The sequence below is a fragment of the Rhinolophus ferrumequinum genome, chromosome X (assembly GCF_004115265.2).
Source record: "Rhinolophus ferrumequinum isolate MPI-CBG mRhiFer1 chromosome X, mRhiFer1_v1.p, whole genome shotgun sequence".
Lineage (NCBI taxonomy): Eukaryota > Metazoa > Chordata > Mammalia > Chiroptera > Rhinolophidae > Rhinolophus > Rhinolophus ferrumequinum.
This window is the reverse complement of record NC_046284.1, coordinates 87,318,895-87,335,866: the sequence shown is the minus strand read 5'-3', so window position 1 is coordinate 87,335,866 and position 16,972 is coordinate 87,318,895. Positions and strand designations below refer to the sequence as shown.

General features: G+C 36.2%; 1 protein-coding gene across 6 annotated transcripts in view; it reads left to right on the top strand.

Moving 5' to 3' along the window:
- ZNF674 (zinc finger protein 674) overlaps positions 1-16,139 on the top strand; it is a 31,476-nt gene extending 15,337 nt beyond the window's left edge. For 5 of the 6 annotated variants that reach the window (XM_033105586.1, XM_033105575.1, XM_033105622.1 and 2 more), the window contains 2 exons: positions 7,173-7,193; positions 13,307-16,139. In XM_033105586.1, coding sequence (XP_032961477.1) covers positions 7,173-7,193; positions 13,307-14,799 — 1,514 coding nt within the window. In that variant the 3' untranslated portion in view covers positions 14,800-16,139. The remainder of the gene's footprint in view (positions 1-7,172; positions 7,194-13,306) is intronic. The other variant, XM_033105611.1, reaches the window with a different exon arrangement.
- The last annotated feature ends 833 nt before the right edge of the window (positions 16,140-16,972 follow it).

The following is a 16,972-nucleotide window of genomic DNA, read 5'->3' as shown; positions in this document are numbered from 1 at the left end:
ATTTCAGGTGTACAATTGTGTATTACATCTTCTATAAATCCCTTTGTGTGTTCACCACCCAGAGTCAGTTCTCCTTCCATCACCATATATTTGATCGCCCTTACCCTCATCTCCCACCCCCCAACCCCCTTACCCTCTGGTAACCACTAAACTATTGTCTGTTTCTATGAGTTTTTGTTTCTCATTTGTTTGTCTTGTTCTTCTGTTATTTTTGGTTTATATACCACATATCAGTGAAATCATATGGTTCTCTGCTTTTTCTGTTTGACTTATTTCGCTTAGCATTATATTCTCAAGATCCATCCATTTGTCACAAATGGTCCTATTTCATCTTTTTTACCGCCGAATAAAATTCCATTGTGTATATATACCACAACTTCTTTATCCATTCATCTATCGAAGGACATTTTGGTTGTTTCCATGTCTTGGCCACCGTAAATAAAGCTGCAATGAACATTGGAGCACATGTGTCTTTATGTATAAATGTTTTCAGATTTTTTGGGTAGATACCCAGGAGAGGGATTGCTGGGTCATATGGTAATTCTATTTGTAATTTTTTAAGAAACCTCCACACTGCCTTACATAGCGGCTGCACCAGTCTGCATTCCCACCAACAGTGTATGTGGGTTCCTTTTTCTCCACAGCCTCTCCAACACTTGTTACTATTTGTCTTGTTGATGATAGCCATTCTGACTGGGGTGAAGTGATATCTCATTGTGGTTTTTATTTGCATTTCTCTGATGATTAGTGATGTTGAGCATTTTTTCATATGTCTATTTGCCATTTGTATGTCCTTTATGGAGAAATGTCTCTTCAGGTCTTCTGCCCATTTTTCAATTGTGTTGTTTGTTTTTTTGTTGATGAGTTGCATGAGTTCCTTGTATATTTTGGAATATTAGCCCCTTATCGGAGGCACTGTTTGCAAAAATCTTCTCCCATTCAATTGGTTGCCTCTTTATTTTGTCGATGGTTTCTTTTGCTGTGCAGAAGCTTTTAATTTTTTTATAGTCCCATTCATTTATTTCAGCTTTTATTTCCCTTGCCTTTGGAGTCAAATTCATAAAATGTTCTTTGAACCCAAGATCCGTAAGTTTAGTACCTATGTTTTCTTCTATGCAGTTTATTGTGTCAGGTCTCATGCTTAAGTCTTTGATCCATTTTGAATTAATTATTGTACATGGTGACAGATAGCAGTCCAGTTTCATTCTTTTGCATGTGGCTTTCCAATTCTGCCAGCACCTTTTATTAAAGAGGCTGTCTTTTCTCCATTGTATGTTTTTAGCCTCTTTGTTCAAAATTATCTGTCCACATTTATGGGGGTTTATTTCTGGGTTCTCAATTCTATTCCATTGGTCTACGTGTCTGTTTTTCTGCCAATACCATGCTGTTTTGATAATTGTTGCCCTGTAGTACATGCTAAAGTAGGGAGTGTGATACCTCCAGCATTGTTCTTTTTTCTTAAGATTGCTTTGGCTATTCGGGGTCTTTTGTGATTCCAAACAAATCTGATGATTTTTTAAAAATGCCATTGGGATTTTGATGGGGATTGCATTAAATCTGCATATTGCTTTGGGTAATATGGCCATTTTAACAATGTTGATTCTTTCAATCCATGTGCACGGAATGTTTTTCCATTTCTTTGTGTCTTTTTCAATTTCTTTTAAAAATATCTTGTAGTTTTCAGCATATAGGTCTTTCACATCCTTGGTTAAGTTTATTACTAGGATTTTATTCTTTTTGCTGCAATTGCAAAAGGAATTGTTTTTTGTATTTCTTTTTCTAAGATTTCATGTTAGTATATAAGAATGCAATGGACTTTTTGTACGTTGATTTTGTAGCCGGCCACATTACTATATTCGTTGATTGTTTCTAATAGATTTTTGGTGGAGTCTTTAGGGTTTTCTATATACAGCATCATGTCATCTGCAAAGAGTGACAGTTTAACTTCTTCATTCCCAATTTGGATGCCTTTTATTTCTTTGTCTTCCCTGATTGCTCTGGCAAGGACTTCCAACACTATGTTGAAAAGCAGAGATGATAGGCGACAGCCGTGTCATGTTCCTGAATGTAGAACAAAGGGCTTCAGTTTTTCACCATTAATTATGAAATTAGCTGAGGGTTTGTCATATATGGCCTTTATTGTGTTTAGGTATTTTCCTTCTATACCTATTTTATTAAGTGTTTTAATCATAAATGGATATTGTATCTTGTCAAATGCTTTTTCTGCATCAATTGATATAATCATATGATTTTTGTCCTTTATTTTGTTTATGTGATGTATCACATTGATGGATTTGCGGATGTTGAACCATCCCTGTGCCCCGGGGATGAACCCCACTTGGTTGTGAGGAATAATCTTTTTAACGCATTGTTGCATTCGATTTTCTAGAATTTTGTTTAGGATTTTTCATCTGTATTCATCAGAGATATTGGTCTGTAGTTTTCTTTTTTTGTGTTGTCCTTACCAGGTTTTGGTATCAGGGTAATGTTGGCCTCATAAAATGAGTTAGGGAGTACTTTTCTCTTCCTCAATTTTTTGGAAGAGTTTGAGCAGGATTGGTATTAGATCTTCTTTGAAGGTTTGGTAGAGTTTGCTAGTGAAGCCATTTGGTCCCGGACTTTTGCTTTTGGGAAGGTTTTGGATGACTGATACAATTTCGTTACTGGTGATCGGTCTGTTTAGATTTTCCAGTTCTTTATGGTTCAGCCTGGAAGGCTGTGTGTTTCTAAGAACTTGTCCATTTCTTCTAGGTTATTGAATTTGGTGGCGTATAGTCCTTCGTATTATTCTTAGAAGATCCTTTGTATTTCTGTGGTGTCTGTGATAACTTCCCCGTTTTCATTTCTGATTTTATTTATTAATGTCTTCTCTCTTTTTATCTTAGTGAGTGTAGCCAAGGGTTTGTCAATTTTGTTAATCTTTTCAAAGAACCACTTTTTTGTCACATTAATTTTTTCTATTGTCTTTTTGTTCTCTACTCCATTTAATTCTGCTCTGATTTTTATTATTTCCTTTCTTCTGGTGACCTTAGGTTTCATTTGTTCTTCTTTTTCTAGTTCTTTAAGGTGTAACGGGAGGTTATTTATTTGGGTTTTTCTTGTTTCTTGAGATAGGCCTGTAATGATATAAATTTCCCTCTTAAAACTACTTTCACTGCATCCCAAAATTTTTGGTAGGATGTATTTTCATTGTCATTTGTTTCTATGTATCTTTTGCTCTCTCCTCTAATTTCTTCTTTGACCCAGTCGTTCTTTAAAAGTATGTTGTTTAATCTCCATGTATTTGTGGTTTTTCCTGCTTTCTTTTTGCAGTTGATATCCAATTTCAAAGCCTTGTGATCAGAGAATATGCTTGGTATGATTTCAATCTTCTTAAATTTGCTGAGGCTAGTTTTATGTCGCAGTTTATGGTCTATTCTTGAGAATATTCCATGTACACTAGAAAAAAATGTAGAGTCTGATGTTTTAGGATGAAGTACTCTGTAAATGTCAATTATGTCCATTTCATCTAATGTGTCATTTAGGGCTGCTATTTCATTATATATTTTCTGTTTGGGTGATCTATCCATAGCTGTCTATGTATTTAGATCCCCTAGTATAATTGTGTTTTGGTCAATTTCTCCCTTTAGTTCTGTTAGTAGTTGCTTGGTATATTTCGGTGTTCCCTGAGTGAGGGCATAAATATTGATGACTGTTATGTCTTCTTGTTGTATAGTCCCCTTCACCATTATGAAATGTCCATCTTTGTCTCTTGTTATCTTTTACACCCTGAAGTCTGTTTCATCTGATATCATTATGGCTACACCTGATTTTCTCTGGGTACCATTTGCTTGGAGTGTCAATTTCCACCCTTTCACTTTGAGTCTATGCTTGTCCTTGTAGCTGAGATGAGTCTCTTGGAGACAGCATATGGTTAGGTTTAGTTTTTTGATCCAATCTGCTGCTCTGTGCCTTTTTATTGGTGAGTTCAGTCCCTTTACATTTAGGGTGATTATTGGTATGCGAGGATTTCCTATCATTCTGTCTTTAGTTTTCTGGTAAGACTGTGTCTCCATGGTTTCTTTGCCTTTTTGTTGTTGTCTATTATTTCTTTTTGTTTTTCTCCTTTCATTCTATTAGTCAGTGATAGTGAGTTTTTTGTTTCTTTCTTATGTTAATGGAGATAATGATGACAATGATAGTAATATAGTGATAGATGATATGTCAGTGCTTGCTGTGTGCTACAAATGCATTGTTCTGTATGCTTTGTAAATATTACAGAGTTTAAACCTCCAAACCACCCTGTAGAGTAGGTTGTTATCTTCACTTTATAGATGAGATAACTGAGGCATAGAGGGGTTATGTAATTTCTTAAACTTTCACCATTAAGTGTATGTGCTGTTGTATTTTGAAAGATACCTTTTATCAAAAGATCCTTCTGCATTCCTAGTTTGCTAAGACTTTTAAAAAAATTATGAATGAGTGTTGTTTTTCTTGAATGCTTATTTTCTGCATCTATTGAGATGATAATTTTTCCTTTAATCTATTAATGTGGTGGCTTAGATTAATAGATTTTCTGATATTTAACTGTTCTTGAATTTCTACACTAAACTCTACTTAATTGTGAAGAAATTTTTACTTAATTGAATTGAATTTACTCATATTTAATTTAAGAATTTTGTATTAATGTTCAGAAGTGACATAGAGTTTAGATTTTCTTTCCTTTTACTGTCTTGTCATTTTGGTACCCGAGGTTATACTAGCTGTATGAAACAGATAGGGTACTTTGCCTTCTTTTTTCTAGTTTCTGAAACTGTACTGACTGAAGTTTACCTGTTCTTGACAGTTTGATCGCAGTCATCTACAAAAACATCTGGGTAGGATGGCTTTGTTTAAGTCAAGATTTTTGATTACAGAGTGAATTTTATCGTTTTAAAAATAATTACTGATTTATTCAAATTTTTCTGTATCTTCTGTCAATTCTGGTCATTTTTCCAAACAATTATGTTTCATCTGAGATTTCAAATTTTCTGACCTAAGGCAGTATTCTCTTTTGATTAAAAAAATAGATTTCATTTTTCTCATGTCTGAGTTTTAGAGTAAAAATAAATGTGGTAAAACTAGAAAGAAAGTCACAGGCATGATAAACATAAAATTCAGGATCGTGATTACCTGAGAAAAAAGAGAATGAAATGGGCATATGAAGAACTTCAAAGGTAATGAGAATTTGTTTTTTAATGAGTGGTGGATGTGCATGTATTTTTTATATCACTATTCTTTATAATTTACCTACATCTTACAAAAATTATTTAGAATTTTCTGCTATGTAAGATTAAGATTTAGGTCACTTCATTGCTCCTGCCACTCACACACATACACACACAAAGATTTCTTGTTCCCAATATGATTATACCATAACTGTGGTTTCCATTGTTTACAACATTGTGACGACATAAACACTATACACAGCTGAGCCATGTAGAAATCTGTGCTTAATTTATCTTTCCTACATAACTGTTTGTTTCCTTTGGTTAATAATTGTCTTATTTGTTTCATTTGCTTCTTTTTCTATGTACTTGCCACCAGTTCAACTTAAATAATACATGACCAGTTGTCTAGACTGACTCTGAATGCTTCCAGAGTTGTAAAGTATTCCATCAATGTCATACCCCCGAGTTTATCTGGAGCTGTCTGACTGCTCCCTTCTGAGTGGATTCTCCTCATTCCTGGATGTACAACCGCCATGCCGATGTCTCTCTTCACCATCATTCGGGATTCCCTCCACTTCCTCATTGTTGGATTCCCCATTTGCTTTATGCCATGCCTTCTTCCACATTTCATTGGAGCACATTCTTCCAATACTTTCCTTAGAAAGAATGTGGGTCCATGGGAAGTAATTTTTTTCAGATTTTTGAATATCTAAAAGTGTTTGTTATATCTTCATCCTCAATGGAGAATTGAGCATGAGGTAGAGCTCTAGGATGGACATGTCTTTTCCTTAGACTTTTGAAGGCATTACTCCATTGTCTTCTGATTTTAATGTTCCTTTTGAGAATTTTGAAGCTATTCTGATTATTGATACTTTCAATTTTTTTTCTATCTGTAAGCTTATAAGACTTTGCTCCTTTATCTCATGCCCTCTGCTATTTCTCCATGTGCCTTGATGTGGGGTTATTTCACCAGTATGGCTGGGCACTTGGTAGGAGATAATCTCTACAGGGATGGATGCTCCTTTCTCATGCAAAGCCAAGATGCTGCAGGGCTAGATAGCCAAGTGCATGTGGCAAGTCCAAGCAAGTGCAAAACAAGTCCAACTGGCAAGCAAAGCTTTTTAAAAAATCCCTTTCTACCTTGTCTGTGGGAGATTCCAAATTGACCCACTAAAAATAGGCACCTCATGCCAGAAAATCATCAGCCTCTAATGGTCAGGCATCTAGACTCCCAGAAGGACAGGTGTTTAGCAGCTCAAGCAGGCAAAATAGTCTATCCACATAGGGAACCTTCCAAAAGCTGAGTTCTCAGACTTCAGCCAGCTGTGTTAACTCCTCCCTCCACATTACCTTGATTGGTGGTTTTTACTGCTTCACGTTGATTTGAGTTACCATATAGTGTCCTTTCTTTCTTGGAGCTGAGCTCCAAGTTATCCAAATAGTGACAACAATCTGGGGATGGAGCTTTTGGTGGAGCTCCAAAACAGGTCAGTCACTCAGGTTGCTGTGAGGCTGCCAGTTTTCACCCCTCATGGACCACGGAATTGGGGAACCAGCTGTTTGAGGTTGAGGGGGGCCGGCGCGGTGAGTAGCACCAAGTGAAACACCACAGACTTAGTGGTTCTTATTGAGGTTCACTGGTTCTTCTTCAGTAAGTTCTTATTAATTTGTTGTGTGCCTTTGGTTAATTTCCAAAGTCCTGAAATGATGGATTTTGATAATTTTGCCAGTATTTTCATTGCTTTCATGGGGGAGAGGATTTACTGAGGTCCTCACTCCACTGTTTCAGAAGTCTTGCCTTAGACATTTCTCTTAAAACTACAGAAAAGTACAGAAAATCATAATCATAACAAATACCCTGGTACTTACCTCCCACAGTTAGCAAATGTTAACATTTTGATATTTGATGTTTGTTTGTTTTTAAAATAAAAGTGAAGCTCTGTTTTCCCCTCTTGAGTTCTGCTCCCCTCATTCTCTCCCTAGGCAAACAATATCAAGAATTTGGTAAGTATCCTTCTAATCCATGTTTTTATACTTTTACTGCATATATATTTGTATTTGTAATCAATGTCACATTCTTTTTGTAAATTTACCAGATAAGTGTTCTCAAACAATAGGGGTCTTTCTACAACTTGCTTTCTGTATTCAGCATTGCCCTTTGAACTTTACCTAGGCTGATAGTTACATTTAATTCATTCATTTTAATTCCTGTAAAGCATTCCAGTATCTGAGTATCACAGTTCATTAATACATACCTCTATTGTTTGTTTCTAATACTTTGTTGCTGTTCTTGTATATGTATCCTGATTCACATTTGCAGAATTTCCCTATGGTATAACTACAAATGGAATGCATAGTAGAGTATGTATGTTTTCAACATTACTACATGTGTTACCTTTTTACTCTCATAGATAGGATCGATTTGCCTTGTATATTTAAGAGGTTTGCATCTATGTAAGTGAAATTGCTTTATAATATTCTCATAATCTGTCCCTTTTTGCTTTTGTCGTCAAGATCATTCAGTTTTGTATAACATTAAGCATTGTTTTACCAATTTTCTTTATGTTGTTAAGTGTCAGATATGTATCTTTCCATAATTTTATTTTCAATATTTCTCTCTCACTTTGCTCTAATTGTCTTTTGAAAACAAAGAGGTGATTTTTAAAAATGCAACTTATTCTGGTTGATCTTTAATTAATATTTATTTATTGTGCTGTTACTATATGGGTATTTCTTCTTTTATTGTGTTTTCTATATATCCTGCTTTTCTTTACCTCTTTTTTCCTGTCTCTGCTGGATTTTCTTTACCTCCCAGCTTTTCCCCCCTGTGGTCATTTTCCTCCTGAATAATTCAAGTACTAGGCATTATTCTTAGCCAGACTTTGTGTGTAGCAAATTCTCTCTCTTTTTTTGTCAAGAAATGTCTTTATTTTGTTATCTTTCTTTGTGACAATTTATCTAGGGATAGAGTTTTAAGACAGCAGCTTCTTTCTTTAATCTTTTGGCTTTTTTTTTTTTTTTTGCTAATAAACTCTGATGTTGAGCTAATTGTTTCTTTATAGGTGACTTAAAAAAGTTCTTCATAGTAGCTTTCAACACTTATTTTCTGACTTTAAAGTCTTGCAGTGAGGTTGCAGTGAACTGTGTCTAAGTGCAGATTTGCTTTTATTTATTTTTTATTAAATATATTTCCTTTAAACAAAAATAGATCTATTGCTCATAACAGCTTCATTTTTTGTTTTTTCTGTTTGTTGAAATTCTATTTACTCTTTTAAAAATATTTTTATTAAAAATATAGCTAACATACAATATTATATTAGTTTTATGGGTACACCATAGTTATTCAACATTTATATACCTAAAGAAGTAATTGCCATAAGTCCAGCAACCACCTGACACCATACCACACTATAACAATATTATTGACTATATTCCCTATGCTGTACATTACATCTCCATGACTTATTTGTTTTATACCTGGAAATTTGGACCTGTTATATCCCTTCACCTTTTTCTCCCCTTTTTAAATTTTTCAATTACAGTTGACATTCAGTATTGCCTTATATTAATTTCAGGTGTACAGCATAGCGGTTAGACATTTATATAATTTGAGAAGTGATTCCCCTGACTATTCTAGTACCCACCTGGCACTATACATAGCTATTACCATATTATTAACGATACTCCCTATGCTTTACTTTACATCCCAATGATAATTTTGTAACTACCAATTTGTACTTCTTAATTCCTTCACCTTTTTCATCCTACCCACCAGCCCCCCATCTATCACCCCAATATACCAGTATACATCTGATACCGTACATAGTTATTACAATAAATTATTGACTATATTCCTTATGCTATATCCTATATCCCTATGACTACTATGTAACAACCATGTTTTCTGTATCTATGAGTTTGTTTCTGTTTTGTTTGTTTATTTTGTTCTTTGGTTTCCACATATAAGCGAAATCACATTGTATCTGTCTTTTTCTGACATACTGCCCTCAGCACAATACCCTCCAGGTCCATCCATGCTGCCGCAGATGTCAAGAATCCATTCCCTTCCCTGGTCAAGCAATATTTCATTATATATATGTATCACCTCCTCTTTATCCATTCATCTACTGATGGACACCCAGGCTGCCTCCACATCTTGACCATCGTAAACAATTCTGTAATGAACATGTGGGTGGAAACATCCCCTCAAAGTAGCATTTTAGGTTTCTTCAGATAAATACCCAGAAGTGGGATTACTGGGTCCTTCTTTGTCTCTTGTTATGGCCTTTGTTTTAAAGTCTATTTTGTCTGACATAAGTATTGCTATCCAAGATTTTTTGTTTTTTTATGAAATATCTTTTTCCATCTCTTTACTTTCAGTCTGTGTGTCTCTTTCAATCTGAACTGAGCCTCTTGTAGGCAGCACATGTAAGGGTTTTGTCTTTATGTCCATTCAGCCCCTTTATGTCTTTTGATTGGAGCATTTAATCCATTTACATCGAAAGTCATTGTTGATAGATATATAGTTACTACCATTATTTATATTTTTTTTATTTTTTTTTATTTTTTGTCTTTAAGAAGTCCCTCTAACATTTCTTGTAATACTGGTTTGGTGGTAATAAACTCCTTTAGCATTTTTTTGTCTGGGAGACTCTTTATCTTTAAATGATAGATAACCTAGCTGGATGGAGTACTCTTGGTTGTAGGCCCTTACTTTTCATCACTTTGAATATTTTGTCCCAATCTCTCTGGCCTGCAGAATTTCTGTTGAAAAATCAGCTGACAGTCTTATGGGAGCTCCCTTATAAGTTGCCCTTCTCTGCTGTTTTTAGGATTCTCTCTTTGTCATGAACTTTTGCCATTTTAATTATAATGTTTCTTGGTGAGGGCCTCTTTGGGTTCATGTTTGGGACTCTCTGCGCTTTCTGGGTTTGTATGTCTATTTCCTTTGCCAGGTTAGAAAAGTTTTCAGTCATTAATTATTCAAATAGGTTCTCAATCCCTTGCTTTCTCTCTTCTTCTGGTACCTCTATGATGTGAATGTTGTCATGCTTGATGTTATCCCAGAGGTCTCTTAAATTCTCATGTTTTTTTTATTCTTTTTTCTTTTTGTTGTTCCGATTGGGTGTTTTCTGCTACCTTATCTTCCAAATCACTGATTTGATCTTCTGCTTCATCTAGTCTGCTGGTGATTCCTTCTAATGCATTCTTCATTTCAGTTGTTGTATTCTTCACTTCTGATTGGTTCTTTTTATGATTTCTATGTCCTTTTTTATGCTTGCTATCTCTTTGTTGAAGTTCTCACTAAGTTCCTTGAGCATCCTTATAACCATTTTTTTGAACCTCTTTATCTGGTACGTTGCCTGCCTCCATTTCATTTAGGTCTTTTCCTGGATTTTTCTCCTGTTTTTTAATTTCTTTGTTTCCTCATTTTGGCTGGCTCTGTTTCTTTCTGTGTATTAGGTAGATCTGCTACATCTCCGAGTCTTGGCCAGGTGGCCTTATATAGTAGGTGTCCTGTGGGGCCCAGTGGCACAGTCTCCCTGGTCACCTGCTCCAGATGCTCCAGGTGTATCCCTTGTGTGGGTTGTGTGTGCCCTCCTGTCATATTTGAGCCTTGATTGCTAGTGGAATATCGTTGGGTGGTACTGACCCTCAGGCTGTCTGGCTGTGGGGTTTGGCCACATTCACAGCTTATAGGCTGTGTGGGATTTGTCCCAGCATGGTCTCATGCCTGCTGAGACCACCTTTTAGGTGAGCCAGTTGGGCTAATTGGGTGGTGCTCTGCTGTGGTCTGAAGCCACCCTCCAAGTATGTTGGTTCTGGGGCCTCTTGAGAGGGGCTCTGGTGCAGGCACAGGTCACCCACTGCCTGTGACCAGCAGGGGACTCCCTGGTAGGAGTTACAAAGAGATCCATGTTTGGTCACTGCCTGTGCTTAACCTGGAGATATGTGGGAGAGGCCACACTGCAAACCAAGGATGCCTGCCACCAGTACCAGGCCTGGGGTAGCTCTGGCAAAAGCCAGGACACCCTGAGACCTGCTGCCACCTGCCAGCTCCTGTAAGATTCAGCTGCTGATAAAGCCTCTGCGAGACATGAATCTGGTGAAGCGGAGGTCTCAGGGAGTCACCAGAGTGGGACAAGTTGTGTTCACTAGGTTACTGTAGATTCTGATTTGGTGCCAGTGCTCAGCCTGGAGCTATTCAGAAGTTTCAGAGCACACCGAGGCTATTTGCCACCCTCCTGGGACCTGCAGATCCTGATAGTTATCAGATTTGCTTTTATTTACTATATTAAGGACTCTGAGCATTCAGGAATAGGATTCATACCTTTCTTCCATTCTAGAAAACCATCAGTCATTGTCTCTTTAAATTTTGCTTAGATCAGAAATCCTCAAGACCACTATCACATTCAGAGATTCTTGAGAAGGTCTCATGGGAATTGGCATATAGTTGTATTTACATCTAAGATTTATTACAGCAGTGTATTGAGGATATACAGCTAGATCATAAGAGAAAAAAAAAACACTAGTAGAGTCTGGAGAAATCCATGTATAGGAATCCTTATACTCCCTCCCATGAAGAGTCACAGGGCACACTTCTCCCAGCAGTGAAAATTCAGCAATATGTGTGATGTTTATCCCCAGGGAAGCCGTGTTTATCCCCCAGGGAAACCTTAGTTTTTATTGGAGCTGGTCAGATACGCAAACTCTGCCTAGCACACAACAAAATGCCAGACACCCAGAAGAAAAGGAAAAGTTCAGCATAAATTATATTGTTTGTACAAGTAGCCTTATCAGCTAGAAAATGATGGAGACATTCCTGAAATCCACATTCCCAGATGTCAGCCAACAGCCAACCTTGCAAGCAGGACTTTCTACGTTTAGCAGTCTCAGGACTTCTCTGTTAACCTGTTGCTTGGCATATTGCCCCTTTCCCTTTATTCTTCCAGTTGGATTTTGTGTTAAACTTATGTTGAAACTTATTTCTCCATTTCTCTTACTATATTTCCATTTTGTTAGCTCTTTATGCTCCATTTTGGGTGACTTCCAAAGATGTGTCATCTAAATCTGTCTTTACCTGCAATTAGTTCAACCTCTGTCTACTGTCCAACCACCCTAGTTTTTTTTTAATTTTATAACACCTACATATACTGTTTTATATTTATGTTTCTTTTCCCCAAATTTTTTGTTTTTAACCCATAGTCCAGTTCTTACCTGATGTCTTTGAATACTTGAAATGTTTTTATTTGAAAGGCCATGTAGTTCTACTAGATACACTTCTAGGAATGTGGGAGTGTCTTTAAATGTATCTGCTGGTTCTCTCTCATGATGTTTCATTCCTTGTGAGGTTTTAAATTGCTTACTGTGAACTCTTCCATGATAATTGGTCTTCCATAGACATTCTGTGAGCCCCGAGCTATAAAAACATAAGACTATATTAGGTTGGTGCAAAAGTAATTGCACTTTTTACAATTATTTTTAACCTTTTAAACCACAATTACTTTTGCATCAACCTAATACCTTTTGGAAAGTTTGCCACTGCTAGGAATCTGCTATTAAAAGGAGCAATTTTTAGGTTAATTTTTCAGCTTGTTGTCTCTGTACTACACTGATAATCATTTGGATTGGGTTACAAAACTAGGTTTCTGAATTCTCATATATAATATCCTTTCCAATTTCCTTGACCAGGGGGGAGTTTTTCTAGTTCCTGTTAAACAAGTGTGGAAGCCCCTTGTGATTCCATCTTTTAGCACATATTACATTCCTAAACATTTATGCCCTGTGGTCTGGATTCCCCTGCAAATCCTCAAGCTTCAGTTTCTATGCACCCCATCACTTTAAATTCCCACTTCACTTTTGATACATTTCTTGATATTGAGTTTGACTGTGTATTAAATTATTTTTGTTAAATATGGGCCAACATTTCTTTGTATTTTCAGTTAGGGAAGGTGGTGGTGGTGGTGGTGGTGGTGGAACATAGGGAGGGTCCATCCATATGAGCTCAAGCTCATTAGAAGGAGTTCACAGCAGGATGTTTGTGAATTAATTTTGTCCTAGAACATTATAGTGGAAAACATTTACAAATTTAATGATTCACTGCATTTTTCCCCTAGAATTCTGGCAAGTTGGTAACCAGATAGATAACCACAAGGAAAGCCAAGATAAACCTCTGTGGCAAGCTGCATTTATAGACAAGGAAACACTGAAAGATGAAAGTGGCCAAGAATTCAAAACATGCAGAAAAATTATTTATCTCAGCACAGACTTTGTTTCTATAAGACAAAGATTCCCTAAATATTATCCATGGGAAAGGTGTTCAAAACGTAATTTAAACTTTCTTAGTCAAAATAGAAGCTATGTAAGAAAGAAAGATGATAAATGTCAGACATATTGGAAATTATGCTTCCATTCTAATATTGACAAAACTCAACCAGGAGAGAAATTCTTTGAACCTAATCAGCATGTAAAAACCTTCCACGCTAAGCAAGCCCTTAATAAAAGTCAGAGAATTCAAACTGGGGAGAAACTCTATGAATGTTCTGACTGTGGAAAAGTTTTTATCCAGAAAGCAAACCTTGTTGTACATCAGAGAACTCACACTGGAGAGAAACCGTATGAATGTTGTGAATGTGCAAAAGCTTTCAGCCAGAAGTCAACCCTCATTGCACACCAGAGAACTCATACAGGGGAGAAGCCCTATGAATGCAGTGAATGCAGGAAAACCTTTATCCAGAAGTCAACTCTGATTAAACATCAGCGAACTCATACAGGAGAGAAGCCATTTGTATGTGGTAAATGTGCAAAAGCTTTTAAGAGTTCATATCATCTTATTAGACATGAAAAAACACACATTAGACAAGCATTTTATGAAGGTATCAAATGTGGAAAGTCCAGCCTGATGCATCAAAGGACTCATATGGGTGAGAAACCTGAGTGCATTAAACATGGGAAACCCTTTGATGAGAAGCCCACCCCCATTAAACATCAGAGAATGCATAGAAAAGACAAATCCTATGAGTGCAATGAATGTGGAAAAAGCTTCAAGGGAAAGTCACACCTCTCTGTTCATCAGAGAATTCACACAGGAGAGAAACCCTATGAATGTAGCATATGTGGGAAGACTTTCAGTGGAAAATCACACCTCTCTGTCCATCATAGAACTCATACAGGAGAGAAACCTTACGAATGTAAAAGATGTGGGAAAGCCTTTGGTGAGAAGTCAACCCTTATTGTACATCAGAGAACTCATACAGGAGAAAAACCTTATAAATGTGGTGAATGTGGGAAAGCCTTCAGTGAGAAGTCACCACTGATTAAACATCAAAGAATTCATACAGGAGAGAGACCCTACGAATGCAGTGACTGTAGGAAAGCGTTCAGTAGGAAGTCAACGCTCATTAAACATCAGAGAATTCACACAGGAGAAAAACCCTATGAATGTAGTGAATGTGGGAAAGCCTTCAGTGTGAAATCAACTCTCATTGTACATCATAGAACTCATACAGGAGAGAAACCCTATGAATGCAGAGAATGTGGCAAAGCCTTCAGTGGGAAGTCAACTCTCATTAAACATCAGAGAAGTCATTCAACAGATAAAACCTCTTAATCTACTTGAGAGTGGGATAATTTCCCTAATAGTTATACCTCATTATGTCAGTTCATCCTGGGAAGTAGCCTTATAAATGTCAAAAATGTCATAAACTCTTCACATATTATTTAGTGTTCATTTAACTTAATAAAATGGCACAAAAGTATAATTGAAGAAGCATATAACAGATGTGATCAATTTTTCACCCAGAATTCTTACCCATGAGTGGCAAATTGTATATCAAAGAATCAAAAGTTGCAAAACTGTGAGTGTATTAATGTGGGAAAGCCTTTAGAGAGAATTTAAATGTCATTCTCTATCAGTATTTATGCTGAGGAAAAACTAAGAATTTAAAGAATTTAGAAAACCATGTTAGAAAGTATGAGAGAAATATGCTCCATATTCTATACCAAACATTTTGTGGAAAAGGTGCAGAGATGGCAAATAAGCACTCAGTTATAATATTAAGATATGTTCACTGTGGAGTAGAGTATGATATTTTTGAAAGAACAGTATAATAAAACATAAAATATTAATCCTAGCTAAGGCAAACTCCCAGTTTATTCTTAAGCAAATAGAAAAATTGCTTCCTTGAATAGAGTGAGAGACTATGAGTTAGCATGATCCCTGAAAGGAGCTCAAATAGGAGATCTTACACATATTTATCAGCGTCTTCAGTGCAGAAATGCAGACCCCTTACAGAAAAGGCATATAGTAAGCTTTGACACACCTCACTTAGGAACAGTGTTTACAACTTAATATTTTTTCTTTTGAGAAAGAATAATCATTTCATGGTTACATTTTATGCCTCATTTTATGAGGCAACAAAAGATTTTTAATTTTCAGTGTATCTCCCATAAAAGCAATATTATTTAAAGTAGCAAAAAATAGAAGAAAATTGAATATCCAATAAGCAATTGATTTAAAATGATATATCAAAAAAAGTGGAATGATATGCATCAATTAAGAATTATCCTTTATTATGTTTGAGGATTTAGGGAAATGTTCATGGTAATCTGTTAAGTGAAAAAAAACCAGATTATATAATAAAACAATGTACTACATGATTTACATTGTGAAAAAATACAGAGGATGGATATTCACCATTTATATCAGTGCTGGGTGGTAGAAATATAGCAGTTTTGTGATGAGTAAAATTATATGCACAAATATACATAAACATATATTTGTATTATATTTATGTTTTTTTAGGTCTGTGTGTGTGTGTGTGTGTGTGTGTAGGTAGGTAGGTAGGTAGGTAGGTAAACACGGAGAACAAAAAGCTAAGAAGGAAATACACCAAATTATTAAGAAAATTATCATTTGGGTGTTGAGATTGTTGATAATTTTTAAATTTAGTCTCCAGAAAATACCAATAAAATAAATTGTTTAAAGTAATGTTGTATATTCTTGATTGTTTTCCTGTCCATTTTCCCATTCAGCTTTGTTTTCAATATATGACATCATTCTCTTCTAAAAATGACCTCATTTTCATGTATGTGTACACATTGCCTATTCATTTCCCATGTGGTTGTCTGAGTCTATGGCTTTGAGTATATATTTTGGATCTTGAGAATAGGTTTCCTGTGATTTTAATGTATGTGTGGGGGGGTCCTTTTTTGATAAAAATAAAAGCACTTCCGTAGTTCTTTACTCTGTAACCACCAACTCCTGTGACAAATCCTGCTAACAAATTTTGCAGGTGAGGAGAGATGTAGTGAATGGTCAAAATTACCACAAGTAGTGAGACAAAACTGACTCCTGACACCAAATAGAAAGCTCTTTTCACTATATTTGTGAATGCTCATATTACCCTCTTCTCCTTGTCCTGTTGTCAGCAGTTGTATCAGGCACACCCTAGGAGACCCCAGTGGATTATGACTCATATAATCCTTTCCCCTTAAGTGTGAGCAGAACTGAGACTTTCTTCTAGTCAACAGATTATGGCAAAGGTGATGGGATGTCACTCTCATGACTATGTTATGTTCTATGACTCCATCTTAACAGACTAGAGAGAAATTTTCCTTGCTAGCCTGATGTAAAGCAGCCATATTGAGGAAGCCCATGTGACAAGGAAATGGAACTGCAGCTGGCTTCAAGGACCCAAGGGAACCCTGACCTAAGACAGTGAGACTTGAATGGCAAGATTGTGGAGACAAGAGAAGCAAATAAGCCCGATAGATTGAGCTAC